Source organism: Drosophila mojavensis, unplaced genomic scaffold (assembly GCF_018153725.1).
Source record: "Drosophila mojavensis isolate 15081-1352.22 unplaced genomic scaffold, ASM1815372v1 contig_80, whole genome shotgun sequence".
Taxonomy (NCBI): Eukaryota; Metazoa; Arthropoda; class Insecta; order Diptera; family Drosophilidae; genus Drosophila; species Drosophila mojavensis.
This window is the reverse complement of record NW_025318906.1, coordinates 14540496-14558915: the sequence shown is the minus strand read 5'-3', so window position 1 is coordinate 14558915 and position 18420 is coordinate 14540496. Positions and strand designations below refer to the sequence as shown.

Genomic DNA, 18420 nt, shown 5'->3' with positions numbered 1-18420 from the left:
GTATAATCAACTATCGTTAAGACATAATCCGCCACTTAGAATTGTTAAGTAGGTCCTAATTATGATATTTTTCATATATTATTAATAAGGATGTATTTTTATTATGAAGTATAAATAATCGGAGATTATATGCCAGCATAATCACTGCCAGCCTCTGCTGCAGCTCATCGTGTCTTGTACACTAATCGGCAGTCGCGAGTGTTTCATGGGCGAGTTCTATTTGTGCGGCGCATCTCTAATTCTGATGGCTTGCATCCCTGTGGTAAACTAAACATAATTGTTGATATTATTGTCTTAGCTCATTTTCTGTAAAATGGAGGAGAATGAGAGTACGGTGGAGGCCCAGAATAACGTTGCAAACGGTAAGTGAATGACCCATAATCAATGCTAAATTCAGTTAAAGTTAACTTCGTCATTTCAGGAGATGATGACGCGACATACCAGCATAAGTTGGAACTGCTCCAGGCGGAGATGCGTAAAATGCAAAACGAGTTTAATACTCAGCGTGCAAAAATGAAGGAGTTGTACATGCAAAAGGAGGCCGAGCGGAAGCAGCTGCAAGACGAATTGAATGAGTTGAAGACGCACGTCATGGTAGCAGATTTAAAATGCGAGAACGAAATGCAGTTGAAGGATATAAAGGCGCAAGAGGAGATATCGTCACTGCAACAGCTGGTACAGGACACCATCGAAGAATCGGCCATATACAAAGCAGAATTGGAGCGCATCAAAGTCGAACAGCTGCGGCTACAACAACAGCAACTTCAGCAGATGCAGCAAATAGCTACAGCTGAGCCATCCGGCGGACTAGCACCTCATGTTCTTAACCAGGTGAAGAAAACACTCGGATCTGTGCGAAAACTAGGCAGCGAGTCCTTGAACAACAGCTTTCAGCAGGAGAGTGCTGACAGCAACGCGCGTGGAACAAGCAAGTCAAATGCCAACCAATATGTGAGTACCTCTAGACCTATTTGTAGCTCCACTAGTATCTATATATGTATGTTTAAACAGGCCCCCGAAGATGCCGAAATGATGCACTCCATAATTGAGCAACTGCAAGCAGAAATGAAAGCGCTAAAGGAAAAGTTGCGTGAAGCAGACGAAAAGCTACAGGCTAAAGCAAGCACCTCACAGCGGACAGAGGAAACAACAGAATCCGTTCTAGATGGAGCAGCTGCCATGCACAAGTCCACATCAACAGATTTGGTAGAAGACAGTACAGTTTGTAGTAGCTGTAATACGACAGAACAGCGTGCCAATGATTTGGCAGAGCAGGTGAAGCAACAGCAAAAGCAAATGGATATACTACAAAAGCAGATTACTGAAGCGCGGGAACAGTTGAGCAAGGAAGCGGCGCTACGCACTGACTTGGAGAATCAGTGGCAGACGAAGCGGGAGGCACACAAGACCGAAGTACAAAACCTTCGCGAGCAAGTGAAGAACAACGAGCAACAATTGTTGGATATGCAACAAAAGTTTCTCGAGACCAAGGAGGAGGTGATGCGGAATCTGCAGCGAGTGACTGATGATCGTGAAAGGGTTAACCAGCATCTAGAGACACTGCAGGCTGACAATGACTTCCTGTCCGGTCGATTTCTGGCGACATCCGAGGAAATTGAGAACCAATACATTAATCTCCCAAACACTGTGGTCGAGCTACAGGAGTTAATTCTACGACAGCAGAACGAACTGATACAGGCCCGAGTTAGCAGCGAATATGAGAAACAGAAGTGCGTCAGCTCGTTGGATGAGATTCATTTATTGCGCGCCCAGCTCGAAGAGAGCAACAATGAAATGCGTGCCTATAAGCGTAAAGTGCAATCAAGCATTAAGACACTACAGTAAGTCGAAGATATATAATTATGCCAATCATCTATTAATTACTTATATACTATTATATCCGTAGAGATCGCATCACGGAAAAGCTGATCGCGGAGCAGTCGCACGAGTCATCAAAGGCACTTTTGGAACGTAAAGAGGCTGAGCTGAACAAGCAGCTGTCCGAGTGCCGCGTTGAGATTATAGAACTACAGGAAGCAAACGTAAGTAGTTGATGCATTAAATCAATCAGTCAATTTCACGTATGATTCATTTTCAGGAGAAACTGGCAAAAACTAATGTAGACTATAAGGCGAAGATAAAGACGCTTCAGGAGGAGTTGTCCACAATGGAAACGGTGCAAAAAGATTTTGTCAAACTGTCACAAAAACTGCAGGTAAGTTGAAATCCAATTAAGTAAAAATATAAATATTTATTTTTTATTTTCAATTATACTTGTAAACTTAAACCTATTTGTTGTTTTTTGTAGATGACCTTGGAGGAGCTGCGGCATGCTGACACCGAGGTGCGCTGGCAGGACGACGACGATGTCAACAATTGTCCCACATGCAACGCCTGCTTCACGGTGATGGTGCGCAAAATCCATTGCCGCCACTGTGGACACATCTACTGCGATAAATGTCTAACGAAAACGGTGCCATCGGGACCACGGAAACGTATTGCCCGCGTCTGTGATATTTGTCACACTTTGCTCACGCCAAACACCGCTCCCTACTTTAGTCACGAGCCGCAGCAGACGAATTAGTTAATTTACACTATTCTAAAGCGCTGGCAAATATTTATTGTTATTTTCTCTATGTATGTACTGTGTACGATAATTCCACTCTTTCTTTTTTGTTATATCTGTATCTGTTATCTGTGGATAGTTTGTGTCCTTGTCAAATCAAACCGAGTCATATCCAAACGCAAAAGTGCGCTAAGATTTCAAATTACATATGCTCTATATATATACATGTATGTATGTATGTATGTATGTATGTATATATGTATGTATATATACGTGTGCATGTAACTCAGTCCTCTAGTTTAATGTCGTCTTATTATGTCGTGTTAGCTATTTTATAGATAAGTTTCCAATTATTGAATTTTGAATGCAAGCAAAGCAACAATATAAAAATAAAATAAAAAACCTATGTACACTTGACAATTGTGCTGACGCTCTGAGTTACTTGAACCAAGTTCGCCTGTAGAAGTGGGAAAATATTATTAACATTTGTTTATGGACAGAAAAACAGTTGTGTTCATGCAACAAATATTTGTATTATTATTATTTTTTTATTTTTTTTTTATGTAACTATAAATCAGAGGAAACAATTTGGCAATTTTTGTTAACAACTAACAACATCAAAAATATATCAAATTGTGTCTTTTCTTCACGAGGGTTGCGAGGATATTTCTATATATATATATATATATATATATGTAGTCAACGAATGCCATGCATTAACATTGATTTGTGTCCATTATTGTCTTCAATTGGTTGCTTAAGTTTAATATTAAAGGTAACTCAACAAGTGGGGCATGCCCGTTATTATAGAATTCTGTATGTACAACTCACATCACATCTCTAACAAATATGTCAATTGTATATTGTTTATATCTAATACTGCAATCTGCGCACACAAGCTGAAAACGCTTTTTGTCTAATTGGAAACACATACATACGCTCACACACACACACACTCACACACATGCACACTAAAATGCTGGGAAGGAGGGAATCACATTTTCATAGGGCAAACAAAGTTGTCTCTGAATCTGCAATGAGAAGCAAAATGTAAATGTAATTAGCAATTGCCTTCTCACTCTACAATATTAAATAGAGCTCTCTCTGTTATTAAGACTCACCTCACCAGATGAGATGACCGGCAAAGGCACCTATTAACGCCACAGCTGTTACGCCTAATAAGCTGAGGAATCGACTGCTGGGACCTGTGGAAAGTGTGACGAGAATAGTATAATTAATAAATAATAAATTATAATAACAACAAATAAATCTAACGGTAGCTAAATCGCAAAGCCATATACTTTTATCATGCTGTGCTATGGCTACGTAAATGTGAAGATCTTTTATGGGAACTATGTTAGTGGTGCGCTTACTTTAAGCAAATTGTGCAGGTATTAGAACATACATATATAGTTAAGAATAAGAGACAAATGATTTTTGAGACACTTACGTAAAAAGTTTTGGCGTTAAACGACAGAACGACAGATATATAGATGCGAGTCGAGGCGAGACGAGACGAGGGCGAAGGCAAAGTTGAAGACAAATGAAAAGCGATATATAATATATATTTAGGTAGAAATAGTGGGAGAGAGATAGAGATAGAGTGTGTGTGTGTATGTGTGTGTGTGTGGAGCAGATGTGTGTAATCTCTCATGTTGTTCTGGCTGGATCTGATCATCAATTCCTAATTCTCTCTGGGTGGAGATTGTGCTTTGTGCTCGTTGCAGACGTTGATTGTTCCGATACAGACATTAGGTTTAGACACACAGAAAGAGAGTGACAGTGAGTGAGCGAGAGAGAGAGAGAGAGAAATAGAGCTTAGCCTATTGATGGACAATGGTCGATGATACTCGAGTCTCTCTGAATAACAGATATTAATTATATATGTGAATTATCAACTATTTGAGCATCTCTGAGAGCTTCAATCTAAAACTAAAAGTATGCCTGCAACAGTTGTAACAACTGAGACGAGGACAATGTCGATGCTTGGTTCATGGTTTCAAATAATGTTTAACGTTTAGCAATTGCCCTTAGCAATCGCTCGGGGCGTGGTCAGAGTTGTTGCTCTAGTTCGCGTTTTCACCTGCAGCGCCCGTGTTGCTCAGCGAAATCTCGTGTCCGTATTTCGCTAGCCACTCGATGATGACGCCATTGGTCCAGCCAAAGCCCTTCTGTACGCCGTATTCACCACCGCCGCCATGTCCGCCAAACTTTTCCGCATCGTACTGAAAAAGTATTTCGGTATTATCAGAGAACTATAGATTACATAGACTACTCGAACGCTACCTTTTCGAACATGGCACGCGAATCGCGATATGCTGCAAAATTGGATTTCACCCAGCGATGACCCCACCTCTTCGACAGCTGCTTGGCATCGGGAGTGCCCAAATTGTCCAGACCCTCGATGATAATATACTGCAGAGGCGCCCACACATTGGGGAAGTCCCACTGCTCTCCAGTCTGATAGAGCGTGTTTGGTATGCCGCCTGGGAATGTGTCCAGTTTGTTCTTTTCAATATAGTTCAGCACCGATGCGGATATCTTGTCGGTGTCGGAAATATTGTAAGCCTTGACCCACAACGGGGCTAGATTGGAGGTCACGAAGTAGTCGCGTGGCTTCTCGTTGATCAAATCATAGTCCAGCCAGCAGCCGGCCTCCTCGTTCCACAGGACAGCCTGAATAGCCTGCCGAATACATGAGAGAGTAAGGTATAGATAAAGATTTATATTTTGCATAGATTTTGATCTACTTACCTCCTTGATTTTCTGCGCCTTGGTCTCATACTCTGTCATCTTGTCCACGTTGCCCGCCTTGGCATGGAATTCTGCAATAATTTTGGCGTTCCAGTAGAGAATCGAATTCAGGTCGACTGGAACAATGGAACGGGTCTTCGTAACTGAGAGATTTCCAACATTTGTGCCCTCCTCGTTGATGTACCAGCGGGAGCTGAAGTCCATGCCCGATTCAGCAGCCGACTTCAACTCACTATAGTGGTTTTCCTTATCCTCGTCGGTGTTGAAGGTAGCAGCTGTCTCTATGTCCTCACTGTAGGATTCGGGACGGGGTCCCTTCGACGAGTCCCTGTACACAGCTAGATTATAGCCTTTGGCCTGTACGCTGTGATTGTTGATGAAGTATTCGAATTCATGCTCCAGCACATCCAGTGCATTGATGGCAAAGCGATCGTCCTTGGTGAAGTCCACATAGGACTTGACCATGCCCGCCAGTAGCGGCGGCTGGGAGCGACCCCAGTAGTAGACGCGACCACCGTTCGGTATGAATCCAATGCGCTGTACAATCGACATGAAGTTCTCGATCATGCCACGGGCCGTATCCCTCATCTCGCTGTACAACAGGCCTCGAATGATCCAGTAAGAGTCCCAGTAGTAGAACTCGATAAAGCGGCCGCCGGGAATAATGACCGGATTGGGCACGGGTATAATGGAGTAATATTCCGGATTCTTGTGCACATCGTCCTTCATCTTACGTCCGAGCTCCTTCCAGATGTTGTTTAGATCGACGCCCCATTGCTTCAGATCCGGATCGTTCACAAGATCCAAAAACGCTGGATGTTCGACCCAATCTGTAGGTGTCCACACCTCCAGCTCGGTGCCCTTTGCTCCAAAATTATCCTACAAGTTCCGAAAAGATTCGATCAATGAAAATTTACGCTACTATTGAATTGACGTCTCTTTCGTACATCAACAAATTTCCGTATCTGATCGTTAGTGGGTGTATTATTCGTGGAAGCCATAAATGCCTCAAATAACTCCATTGTCTTCTCAGGCGAAGCCTTCAGTTTCATGTCTACAAAGGTCTTCGAGTCGGGAAACAGTTTCGCCATCTGTACCGTATGCAACAGAGGTCCATAGCAATATATTTGGCTGAAATCAAAATATGGGAACAATTTATATCTGTCGTATTATTGTATTCTTTTAATTAATTTATTAATTTTTTTTACTAATATGCTTTGACTTCAGTAATACTAATTATTCATTCATTTTGGGATTTATTTTTTTCAATTTAATTTTTGTTGTTGATTGATTGAAAATAAATTCTTTGTTTTTATTTACAACTAAAAAAAAAAAGTATGAAATCATAAATCGAAATAATCTGATTAACATCTTTTAGGGAAGTATATCTTATATAAAATTATCTGGTCACGTATTTAATTTATACATCTGCATATATAATGAAGAAACTTACATTCAAATAAAATCCTTAAAAAGCTAACCAGATTATTTTTATATGCAAATTCAGAAATTCCTCGTGAAAATAGAAAACTAAATATTTACTAAATTAGAATAAACTGCTCTCGTACTCTTGTACTTCCATTTAAGCAAAATTGATCAAAAGCTAAACCGTAAAACTTAAAGAAAGAGAAAAAAAACACACATTAAGCTAACGACTTTAGTAGACCTACGGCCTAGCGTCATAAATTAGTGTAAATAACTTTTTCTTTCGCCCTCTTAATGAGGCAATTAGACTTTCAGCATGAACAAGTTCAGTGCAACACCTGTGCGATAGGATCTGATATGGAATTCAATACGCTGGCACGATTCTGAAATAGTCCGTCACGTTTATTGATCGCGATTATATTCCATTTTCTTTATTTTTTCAAATGTACGTATATTATAAAAGTCGAATGCGAGATTTTAAGTGGTTTCAGTTTGATAATTGTGGACCGGTTAGTTGTGACAGAGAGTATAATCCAGTTGATATGGGTGTATGAAACAGGTCATATACTAAGCAAATATATAGACACACTTATACAGATAAAAAAAAAATGCACATAAAAGAATAATAAAACTAATAATTTAGATAATGAAAGTTGTTTTTTGTTTTCGTATCTTACAGTATGTAAAGTGAGCGAAAGTTTTACGAACTCTCGTAACTTACCAGGAGGAAAAATCATAAGTTTCGACTTGTTTTTCAATTTCATTATTCGCACTTTCGGCGATAAATTCGAGCAGATGCTTTGCTCGCACCTGCGGCACAGCCGCCAGGCAACAGCAAAGGATTATTGGATAGATCAGGTTTACTTTGATCATTTTATTTATAATATAATTTATATTATTTTTTATTATTTTGAATTCTTTTAAGGAACTTTGATATTTTTATTATAAATTTCCCTTTGTCTTTGATTAAGCGTTTCACTAACACATTCGCAACTCTGAGAAATACTTATATAAATATATATATACTGAATTTATCACATTGACTGCGCTATAAAAACTACTTTTAGTACGTGGCCACAATGTAGGATTGTAATAAGTCTAATTAAGATTATTTTTGTATTTATTTGAAGCGTAATTCCCTAATCCAATTGTTGTAAGTCTCAACTCAACGCGATATCCCGATCGAACAGTCGCGCGCTCCGCTGAGCTTTTCGCACTTTTCGCACTTTTCAACGACCCAGACACAACCTGCGCCCTGCCAGTGCAAGAATACTTCTAACTGTTTCGGGCCGTTTTCGTTTTATAAAATAAATTACCGAATGACGACGGCGTCGCTGTCGACGTCGAAACGTCAGCGAGATCGGGGCACACGACAAACAACACGAGCTTGAGCACGAGCTGGAGCACGAGCATATCGATGCGATGAGGGTGGGCGTTGGGCGGCCGTTCTATTTATAAATCAACTGAGTTGCGATTATAGCTCAGCCGAAGCTGAGCAGCCTTTTGTACGGTATTTCAATTTAACCGTTAGCTGCCATCGTTGTTGTAGCGCATTGCTGTCGTAGCTAGCGCATTTAACTTCTTTCTTTTGTATTTCGTTCATTTAATCGTGATACTCACACAACCAAACAGACCGAATCGTGTATGTATGCGAATGTGTGTGTGCCTTATTATTGAGCACCCGCATTGTAAGTATTTTCATATTGGGACTTATACGATGCATAATGATATATTCTAAACAATGTTGATCAGCCTTCAACTGCTGTGAAAAATAAGCCAATGAACTTGTCTGCTGTCACATTTCCATTAACGTTCCACAAAATATGGGCGTATTATCAATTGATAAACGCATCTAGTATATGCGCATATGCATATATGTACTTACTCTATTTACACACCCTTCAAAACGATTAACAATACATATTTATGATATTGTTATGACTCTATAATGGAATAATACAAATGGTTCGATATTTGTTTATTTCGATTTTCCCATCAAAACAATAATGAACGCAAAGCTCACATTGAACTAGCTCAGTGGCTTCCATTTGTAACCCTATTCAAGTTAATCAGTGGACGCCATTTTATTTTGCAGTTTTGACTTGGAAAAACCGTTAACCGGTTGGACAATTGAAGACAAGCTCAGATTATGAACAGCTTAAAGTAAACGAAGAACCGGAATTTGGCTCTATTAAAAGTCAAATATAGTATTATTCTTGAGTAATTCGTATGCTCTGTAAAGCAAATTTGAAATAACCTAAAAAACTTTATTTATATATATCCAGGTTATAATCTAGTTCTAACCAGTTAAAGCTTAAAAATGCTCATAATTTATTAATTTTAATGTTATTGTTTTTGTTTATCTGTAATGTTATTGTTTTCCTATATAGTATGGAAAGAAAATACTTTATGAGGCACTGTCCATCAAAATAAATATTTAGTGCCTGAGCACTCAGTCTTACAAAAACTCTATTATGATATTAGATAAAACGATTATCTATAAAAATAAAAATAAGCTATATAAACTGCTTGTGCCTATAATATGAAAATGCAAAAATATAATAATTCTAGTTATAGAATTTTAGCAATTTAGAGATAAGTATTTCAGCTCATAATCCCAAGTAAAATGTAATAATTTATAATGCCTCTTGACGCATGCATTCTAATACCCCCATAAAACTCAGATTTCAAAAATGTAAAACCCTGAGCTTTTCTATTCCACATTTGAGTTAAAACGAAATTGACTTTTATGTATTTACATATTTTTGTAACTACGTTGAGGTTTTTATTATCTATTTTGAATGTAACTGTAAACCGCACAGTATATATAAGCCAACACATCCATATGCAGGGCTTTACGATATGGGCACATGCATGATAAGCACTACAAAAAGAGAACAACAATTTGGGGATCGAGACTTAATATGTAAATGAAAATCAAATCAGTAGAGCACAAATCCAAATAATTAACCCTATTCCATTTACTGATAGACGGATTCAAGACAGCTGGAAAATCCCCAATATACATACAGGGCATATTGGACATTTTCAAAGCCTAAGATATATATATTTGATGAGTGGCAACAGAGAAGTTGATCTACCATACGAGATAAATCAATTTTCTGGTATAGATTGAGCTCATCAATCGGTATATATAAAAATATATATATTGGTATAATCTCAAAGTTTACTGACCAAATACTGGATATTCAAGATTATCATGTTCCGGGTATCTGTTAGTCGAGCACTAATAGACTCAAGCACTCTTACTGTTTTTCCCATTACTATTTACATATGTATATTTGGAAATGTGAAAATGTGGCTTACATCAGGTCTATTTATTTATAGTTCAAACTATTAAATGGGGGAATTACGTATAGAGCTATTTCGTTTATAAATAAACCTTAGATTAAATAGCCCAGTAAATGAAACGAAAAATACATCCAAAAATTACGCCGCAAAGAGTTACGGATGTACATACATATCATTGAGTAGACGGGCACGGCTATAACAAGTCTTAATTGAACTGATTTGCTGCACACGTACTAATCTGTCTGTCTGTCCGTCTGTACGTCTGCCTGTCTCTCCGGCTATTTGCCTGTCCGTCCGACATCATAACAAAAAGAACGACAGCGAGAGAGAATCTACATTTGCATGCTGTATGTGTACAAATTTCGGGATCTGATCATTGACCGGGAAATTCTCTGTGAATTGTCGCATGTCGCATGTCGCATGTCACACTTTCAGTGATTTATCACATTTAGTTAATATTCACTTGACCAGAGTTTATAGTATATTGTATATATGGTTAGAGCTGTGTGTATATAATTTGCAAATGATGTATTATTCGCTTAAATCTAAGTACGTCGTACTTTTTTCTTTCAGTCTCAAGCAATTATTGTATGAGAAGTAAGCTCTCGCTCTTGCTCTCTTTCTCTCTCACACTATCTCTGTCTCACTCTCGGTGTATCTATTGTGGCATTCGGAAACAAAAGATACTTTATTTCACATTACAAATTGGCATATCAAAACAGTTGTGCAATTATTTGCAGCTATTGGAGAGATACAGAAAGGGAGACAAATATACAGAGAGGGAGCGAGATAGACTGCTATATCATTGTCTGTAACAAATGGCAGCAATAGTTTTAATTAAAGTTTAATGCATTCAATGCATTCACAATCGAACAAATCGTGAACTCTGATTCGATATCTAGTTCACGCTTTGACTTTTACTATATGCATATATACCTCATTATGACTCAGATATCTAGTTATAAATATCACAATTATGCTATGGAGTTCAGACAACAGGAAGAGTACTTACAGAATATTTATATATTATATATATGACTACTATATAATACACCCAAAAACACAAAAAAAATACTAAGGTCGTTCCATTGTTTCGACTGAACAAATATTTAAACGAGTGTAATGGACTTTTCAATAAACATGGATGACAAATAGACGCCAGTTGGAACGTGTTTGGCATTACCAAATAGTTATCATAAATATCATACAGATAGATACATGAATAATACTTCCGATACCGCTGAAATCAGTCAATATATACACGATCTAGCTATTCCGGTTCGAATTCTGGTTAATTCAGATTGATTATTGATTCACTCATTGAATAAAATATAGTTAAAGCACTCAATCTGCCCATAGCAATCGAGATCTAAACATGTTTGAGTTTAGAACTGAAGTTTCTATAGAAACTGTTTATTAACCATATATTATAATGGAAATCCCACTTAAAACATTTCAATCAGCTGTTATAGACTGCATAATACTTTAATATCTCTCTAAATTTATTACACAATCAAATACTTTTTGACATGTCAGGCTTATATAGCCCATAAATCTTTTAGGTCTATATATATATATATATATATATATATATATATATATATATATGTATATATAAATATGTATACAAAACTTAATAAGACTGGATATCCTTATCTAAGGAGGGACAGACAAAACCAATATACCCTTTTCCTCATTTGAACGAGTATACAGAATATGCATTCCAATTTGAATCGGATACAGACTAATTAGCTATTTCAAATAAATAAATGAAAAAAAAAAAAAAAGAAAATAACGAAATGCTTAACAAAAATGTTTTGTGTTAATGCGAGCTGTATAATTATTAGAGTATCTGTTATTTATTTATTATTATTGTGATTTTAATTTTCTTTTTTGCTTGGCATTTCGTTCCAGCAATTGACAGTGCTAAATGAATTTCTGAATGGCTTAGCAGCTATGACGTCTTTATACGCTTGACCAATAGTTCAACTGGCTTAAACTGAAAACGAAAATAATAAAAACAAAAATCTGACAGAAGATCGAGTTAAAAAAAAAAGAAGAAGCAGTAAGAAACCCGTTTGAAAAAAATGGTCCAAGCAGCACGTTTTAATTAATTGCGAAACATGCGACATGCGAAATGCTTGTGGCTTAAAAGTCTTCGGTTCAAGGACAACATTTGAATAGTGAAGCCAATTGAAATTAGATATAGACGAGATAGACAAGATCTGCAATAGATTTCGGTAATTGCGGAATGTGTGAAGTGAAAAGCTAAGAAGCAACAATTCACCTTTTGCTGCCAATCCAAGGACATTCCAGCAAAACAAGAAACACTCAAGATTCTAATGTGAGATTAGATATGGCTTATATAGAGTATCTATATAGAGTGTATATAGAGTATTTATAGTGATTGCAAACTATCCACACATGTTGCTTGCACTTTCAAGTATTTCTTCTTGAGCTGTTTGCATCGAAAATATTATTCAGCTCTCTTCCTATATGGGTCCGTATAACCTGGGGTAGGTGAATTAACTGGTTTTCAAACTTGAATCGCGATCTGAACTCGGGTTAAGGCTAAAAGTATTTTTGTTTTGTTTTTGAATTTGTCTTTTATAAAGTCAAATTCAAATTTCAAGCGATCTTCTTAATTGCCTTGAGATTAAATATAAACTACTTCTTCTCATATCGGCGAGAATCTTAAATCGTAAGAGATAAGAGCGATATGCCCATTTATCCAAAATTCTGCACTTGACACTGAATTCAATCGGAGTACAGGCAGTGTGGAATCTCAAGAGGTTGTGGCATTGGAAGCAACTCGACTTAATCCCTTTTACCTCAGTCCATCCCTGATAAGATGTTGAGCAAGCAGAGCGACGTCAATCACAATCGACTTGAATACACTGTTCAGCAAGACAATTAAATGACGAATATAATACTTAACATAAATTAAAAGCCAATAAAATAATAAAAAAAAATAAAACAAAAAATTACTAAAGAAAAATACTTAATTAAATATGAAAAAATAAAAAAGATTAAATTCATTATATATGAATAAAATATATGTAAGTGTGAACTAAATAGCCAAGCTTAAATATGAAAATAAAAATTATATAAAATACTTAAATTTGGGTATGAAAAAATTAAAAATTATTATATGAATAAAATATATGTATTTGTGAACTAATTAGCCAAGCTTCAATATGAAAAAAGATTATATCAAATATTTAAATTTGAATATCATATGAATATTCCATTAGAAAAATATTTGTAAAGTGCTTAAATTTAAATCGAATTAAATACTTTAAGTAAAACTTTGACACCCTGTATATAGTCATATAGTTGTTGCCACAAATAACAGTAAACAGTATAATAAAAAAAAAAAAACATAATCAAAAACAATGCTTGGAGAATTAGAATTTAATTGTGTTGATTATTTTCTGTGGAGTTTATTCGTTCTTTACATTAATTGCAGTTATTAAATTTTTTATATTTCCATTAATTCAACGCGATTATAGATTGGTGAGGTTTTATTTTCGTTTTTTTGTTTGCACAATTGCTATTGTTTAAACAATTTGCACAAATGTGTTTCGACGTTAGAAGAGAACTATTTTTTTTTTAAAGATTATATTCAGATTTTTTTAGTTGCTGATAAGAGAGACAGAGAGAGATAGAGAGAGAGGGAAGAGGTTAAATTAGGCGATATTGGCAGAGATCTTTCAAAGAGTTTAGAGAGCTGCCAAGATTCGCTCAGTTGAAATTTAGATCACAGATCTTATCATTTTACCTATATTATATTATATGTAAATATTAAATATATTTATATACATATTAATAGCCCTTTCACTGATTTTTAGCGGCAATTGGCAACAATCAAAATAATAACATATTTCAATAGCCAATTATTTATGGCTTAGCTTATAGGCAAAAATATCGCTGATTATAAATTAGACCAAAATGTATGTAGCAGAATGCGATTGGGTATAAAGATTAGTTAGCTGAATCAAGTGCGAATATAAATATACATATAGAGACACATATGTATATAGAGTTGTGCTGATAACAAAGTTGACTTCAAGGTCTTGTGATTTACATAGGCAGTTTCGCCCCGGATGCTCAGTACACGAGTTTTATCACTTTGAAATCGAGTGCTTGTATCTGATACATCAGTTGATAAGATAATTATGATTTCTTTATAGCTAACACTAACCTGTATTTATTGCTAAGCCTTCGAGCTGCCCTCGCCAAGCAGAAATTGTATCTCAAATGCGCCCATTGACGCAATGTCTTAGCCAAAAGCATTTTTGCTTGTGCCGAGCGACCGAGACTGAGCATCTGTATTCAATCTCAGCTGTTTGCGCCTGATAACAGCATTCAGCGTTGTCTGATGGCTGATAAGGCGCAGTTCGAGTGCTACGAGTGGAAATAAATGATACCTAATATACTTTGCATACATTGTCGGCATTAAACATTTCTATTTGGCTGTCATCAGGCGTCTGTCAATGATTATAAAATTTATTGTTGTTCTGCATTAATTTATTGTTGAAAAAATCGCAATATGTATTAACTAATATTATAGAATAAATTTAGCTGGCGATTAATATTTTCCACACAATTTACTCACAATTTACAATTCCAGCAAATTAGCACAAATTCAGTTTACAGCAATTAAAATATAAAAGATCCCAAAGCTGCAAAATATTGTACAAATTATTTGCGCAAACAGTCGAATTTGCGCAAGCAACTCGTGCGCACGTCGCATGGCAGCTCCGCTTCAACATCGGCCAATCGCTGCGCAGCGCGACTCAGAGTCCCCATTGGGAGTTGTTGGGTATTGTTTCTTTTCTTTTACTTATTTTTTTTTTTTTTTTTTTTTTTTAGATCAAATCGTGTTTACCGTTTGATTGAACACCTGCTGGGCGCATTAATCGTCTTTTGAGTGTACTTAGATTTATCTATTTCCACGTATTCATACATTTGCATAAGTGTTTAATTAAGTGTTGGCTTACATGCCGATCAACATAAATGTAAATTCAATTGAACTCATATTTAAATGAGCGTAAATTGAATTTATTTATACGGAAATTGTTATAGTATTATTTTGTTAATTTGCTGCGGACTGGAATCATAAATATTTCAAATACTGCTATACTATTTTGTAATATTTCAAAAAATCTACAATATACTTAAATATGGGAAGTCAATTATTTAAATACGTTATTAATTTGATTAAAGTTTACATCATGCATAGCAGCAAGCTATTGTTCGCTTCCATGTTTTTAAACAGATTAAACGTCCAGCCCAAGAGTATGCAGTAGTTTTCGATTCGCTGGATATGTTAAAGAACATCTCTGTTAATTTCATACCGAAACGCACCTGACACGCGTCATAGCAACTAGCCGGTCATATAAGAATTAAACAGCACGGATAAGTTTCATAGCAACCGGCTTTTGCTTGTTTATCACACGTCGAATTGCATGCACCGCCCGAGTGTATGCAACAGCTTTTGATCTGCTGAGCCGTGCTTAAAGCTGCGACTACAGCTCGAAAGAACTATGGAAAATCAACTTAATAATTCTTAAAAAAAAGTTCCATTATTCTTGAGTTGCGAGATCACCATTTCATAGAGTACATAATTTAAACTAATCAAATTGATAAAAGCATATATGTTAACAGTAGCGATAGCCATTATCGATAGCCGTTATCAACAGCACTGCCATTAGACTTTTCTTATTGGGTACCGCACGCATCGATTAGTACTAATAGTAGAAGTAGTTGTATTAATATTGACAAAAATAGTAGCAATAGTAGTAGAACTAGTAAAAATGGTAGTAAAAGAGTAGTATAACTAGTTAAAATGGTAGTAGCAATAGTAGTAGAACTAGTACAAATGGTAGTAGAAATAGTAGTATGACTAGTAATAATGGTAGTAGAAATTGTAGTAGAACTAGTAATAATAGTAATATGAATAGTGCAGAGGTAGTATAATAGTAGTTGTAGTAGTAGAAAAATTGAAATGGCAAGTTAAAGGAATATGCGATCAAGTCAAGTAATCCCTTAACTGAATTTAATATAATGTGCCTATTATGAATATCCTCGCTGTCTGAATAACATCGAAATCAAATGTGATAAATTCTTATTTCATGCAGGAATTCTGAGAAAATGCCACCTTGTGCGCTTAACGAATTCTCATTGATTCAGATTCACATCGACCAAAATAATTAGCTTAATTACAGCCAATCGAGAGTCTGGCCAGCTGTGGCCCAACCTTGCTATAAAGCACACCTGTCCAACTGGTTCCGCTGCAAGTGCGTTGCCAAACAGTGAACTGATTATAGAAGTGCTTAAAAAAGATACGAATTGGCTCATCGCATAGTTGGCTAAATAAAAGGTTCATTGGCATGTTTTCATTCTATTTCAACTTGAACTATTTTTTCGTTTCATTTCTGCTGAGTTTAATCTGCTTGACTTTTAATATCCACAGTTCAATGCATTTAGTCCGTATCTATCTTAACATCGCTCTCTCTCTCTCTCTTTCTCTCTCTTTCCTTCTCTGTTAAAGATAAAAACGACAATTTGTTTCTTGTTATCAATTGTCATTTTCTACAATTATATGGGGCGATTGTAAATTATTGTTCCAAAGGTGACAAAGCAAAAAGCAATTACAAGGTCACCATTAAGAACCTTACGTTAATACATACATACATATGTACATACCTATGCACACATACACATATGCATTCGGCTCGGCAACACGTGCTTAACTTCTCAATAAGTTACGATTGCATTGCAACTAAATTTTTGGTTGCTATTAAAATTGAATTTGGTCACGTCTGAGAAATTGATGCGTTTCAAATATTAACGTCGCGACGTTTCTTAAATGCATTTTTACTTGTTTTCGAACACAATTCAAATTTTCGCTTTGCGCACATGCAGTTCACATTAAGCAGTTGTTTAACCGTTAGCAAATTTTTTCTCATAATAACAAGGAAAATCACGTAGAAGAAACACGTTTTGGTTACTCTTGAAATAGTAAATAGATCTAAATGAGACTCCGCTGGGTCTGGCTAACTGCATCGATCGCGTGACGCTTGTGGATCTACTAGGAACAACAATAAGGAATGAGCTAAACAGAGATAGCAACAAAAACAAACGAATAGCTTGCTCTGGCGCGAACAGAGTGCGACAGAGACAGATGTATATTTGGCAACAAAACAGAATGGCAAGCACAAAAGAAAAAAAAACGGTGTATTTATATCTCAAGCACACTTAACACACACAGACGCACACGCACACACACTGGCAAATTCATATCTTCGTATGCTTATACATATTACCAATGTGATACCGCGCATAGTTTAAGTGGCAATGGCGGAAAGTGAGAGCACATTCTAACTAACTATAGTTTGCAAATAAGCGCCAAGTGTTTTCTATTCGTTCGAAACAACTAATTATGCAACTTGCAAATATATGCACATAGAGGCAAATTGAAGTGGAAATACGCACGAATTCGCAACTTACCCGTTGGCATTCATTTTGCGCTCCAGCTGGCTGAGGTCCTCGTGAAATGAAACTCTGAAATTTTGTTGGCACTTTGTGGAGAGAGTAGTGCCACGCGACGTACTCTAGACCAGAATCTTTTGTATGAATATTGATTTTTTGCTTCTTGTTTATCGCGCTAGCTGTCGCCAAAGCTTCTATGCTGCGATTTTCGTTTGTATATTTCGTATTTTTTTATCACACAACACTTGTTGTTTGTTTTATCATTGAACAAATTTTGTTTCACACAATTTTTAGCTTTGCGAACAGAGCGCGTGCGACCGGCTCTCGAAAGGCTGCAAAACTGAGTGTACTGCCGATCGCCATGTAAATAAATAGTTTTGCACGAGAGCTGCACACATGTACGGAAATACATACAAACTTACCCACATACACGCCAGAAAATACATACATATGTAAGTTTTAGCGCGTTTGGGGTAGAGCCAGCTGCTACCGAAAGAGACCCGAGAGCAAGAGAGAGGAAGTTGAGAACGACGAGAGCCAATGGCTGCTATGATAAAATGAGTGCCTCAGATAAAGCCATAAACGTTGCTCTCGACTTGGCCATACCGTTACTTTTGTACCACACTTGCTTTTGCATACATAAGTGAAGCTAGAATTAAAGTGCGAGCATCTAAATCGTTCTAATTTGTGCTCAGCTATTCTGCAAAAGAAAGGGATATTTGCGTATGCCCATAAAATAAATCACTTCTGTTACCTATAATACAAGTCGAGTATACCCCGTGCGAAAAACAAGTCCACAGTCCATTGTATGTGTTAACAAAACTGAGAGCAGAGAAGCTCTTGGCCTGTCGCTTTGCACGTAGTCA

The 18420-nt window shown here is 36.6% G+C and overlaps 2 protein-coding genes across 5 annotated transcripts; one reads left to right on the top strand and one right to left on the bottom strand.

The window, feature by feature from the left end:
* The first annotated feature begins 109 nt into the window (after nt 1-109).
* LOC6579906 (rab GTPase-binding effector protein 1) lies at nt 110-2983 on the top strand. Its single transcript, XM_002005743.4, has 6 exons — nt 110-362; nt 422-951; nt 1012-1841; nt 1907-2042; nt 2099-2215; nt 2309-2983. The coding sequence occupies exons 1-6, from the start codon at nt 314-316 to the stop codon at nt 2582-2584; spliced, it is 1938 nt and encodes a 645-aa protein (XP_002005779.1). The 5' UTR covers nt 110-313; the 3' UTR covers nt 2585-2983.
* On the bottom strand, nt 2232-17897 carry LOC6579905 (trehalase). Of its 4 annotated transcripts, none has more exons than XR_001449263.3 (7): nt 7467-8011; nt 6268-6451; nt 5321-6199; nt 4853-5251; nt 4650-4791; nt 3688-3761; nt 2232-3597 (listed from the first exon to the last, which is right to left on the bottom strand). XR_001449263.3 is itself a non-coding variant. In XM_044010742.1 (7 exons), exons 1-6 carry the CDS (start codon nt 17584-17586, stop codon nt 3689-3691), a joined length of 1701 nt encoding a protein of 566 aa, XP_043866677.1. In that variant the 5' UTR covers nt 17587-17897; the 3' UTR covers nt 2232-3597; nt 3688. The 4 variants fall into 4 exon arrangements, 2 of the variants coding, with proteins under 2 accessions (XP_043866677.1, XP_015019456.1); XM_044010742.1 differs by lacking the exon at nt 7467-8011 and adding an exon at nt 17573-17897 and having other exon boundaries at nt 3688-3771; XM_015163970.3 differs by having other exon boundaries at nt 3688-3771.
* Between the last annotated feature and the right edge of the window lie 523 nt (nt 17898-18420).

Bases quoted from the DNA above. Each gene is read 5' to 3' on its own strand.
- LOC6579905 (XM_015163970.3), bottom strand. From the start codon at position 7,618: ATGATCAAAGTAAACCTGATCTATCCAATAATCCTTTGCTGTTGCCTG. The intron at 6,200-6,267 runs GTACGAAAGAGA...CGGAACTTGTAG, and splicing joins AGATACGGAAATTTGTTGAT to GATAATTTTGGAGCAAAGGG. The intron at 5,252-5,320 runs GTAAGTAGATCA...TGTATTCGGCAG, and splicing joins AGGCGCAGAAAATCAAGGAG to GCTATTCAGGCTGTCCTGTG.
- LOC6579906 (XM_002005743.4), top strand. From the start codon at position 314: ATGGAGGAGAATGAGAGTACGGTGGAGGCCCAGAATAACGTTGCAAAC. The intron at 363-421 runs GTAAGTGAATGA...TCGTCATTTCAG, and splicing joins CCAGAATAACGTTGCAAACG to GAGATGATGACGCGACATAC. The intron at 952-1,011 runs GTGAGTACCTCT...ATGTTTAAACAG, and splicing joins AGTCAAATGCCAACCAATAT to GCCCCCGAAGATGCCGAAAT.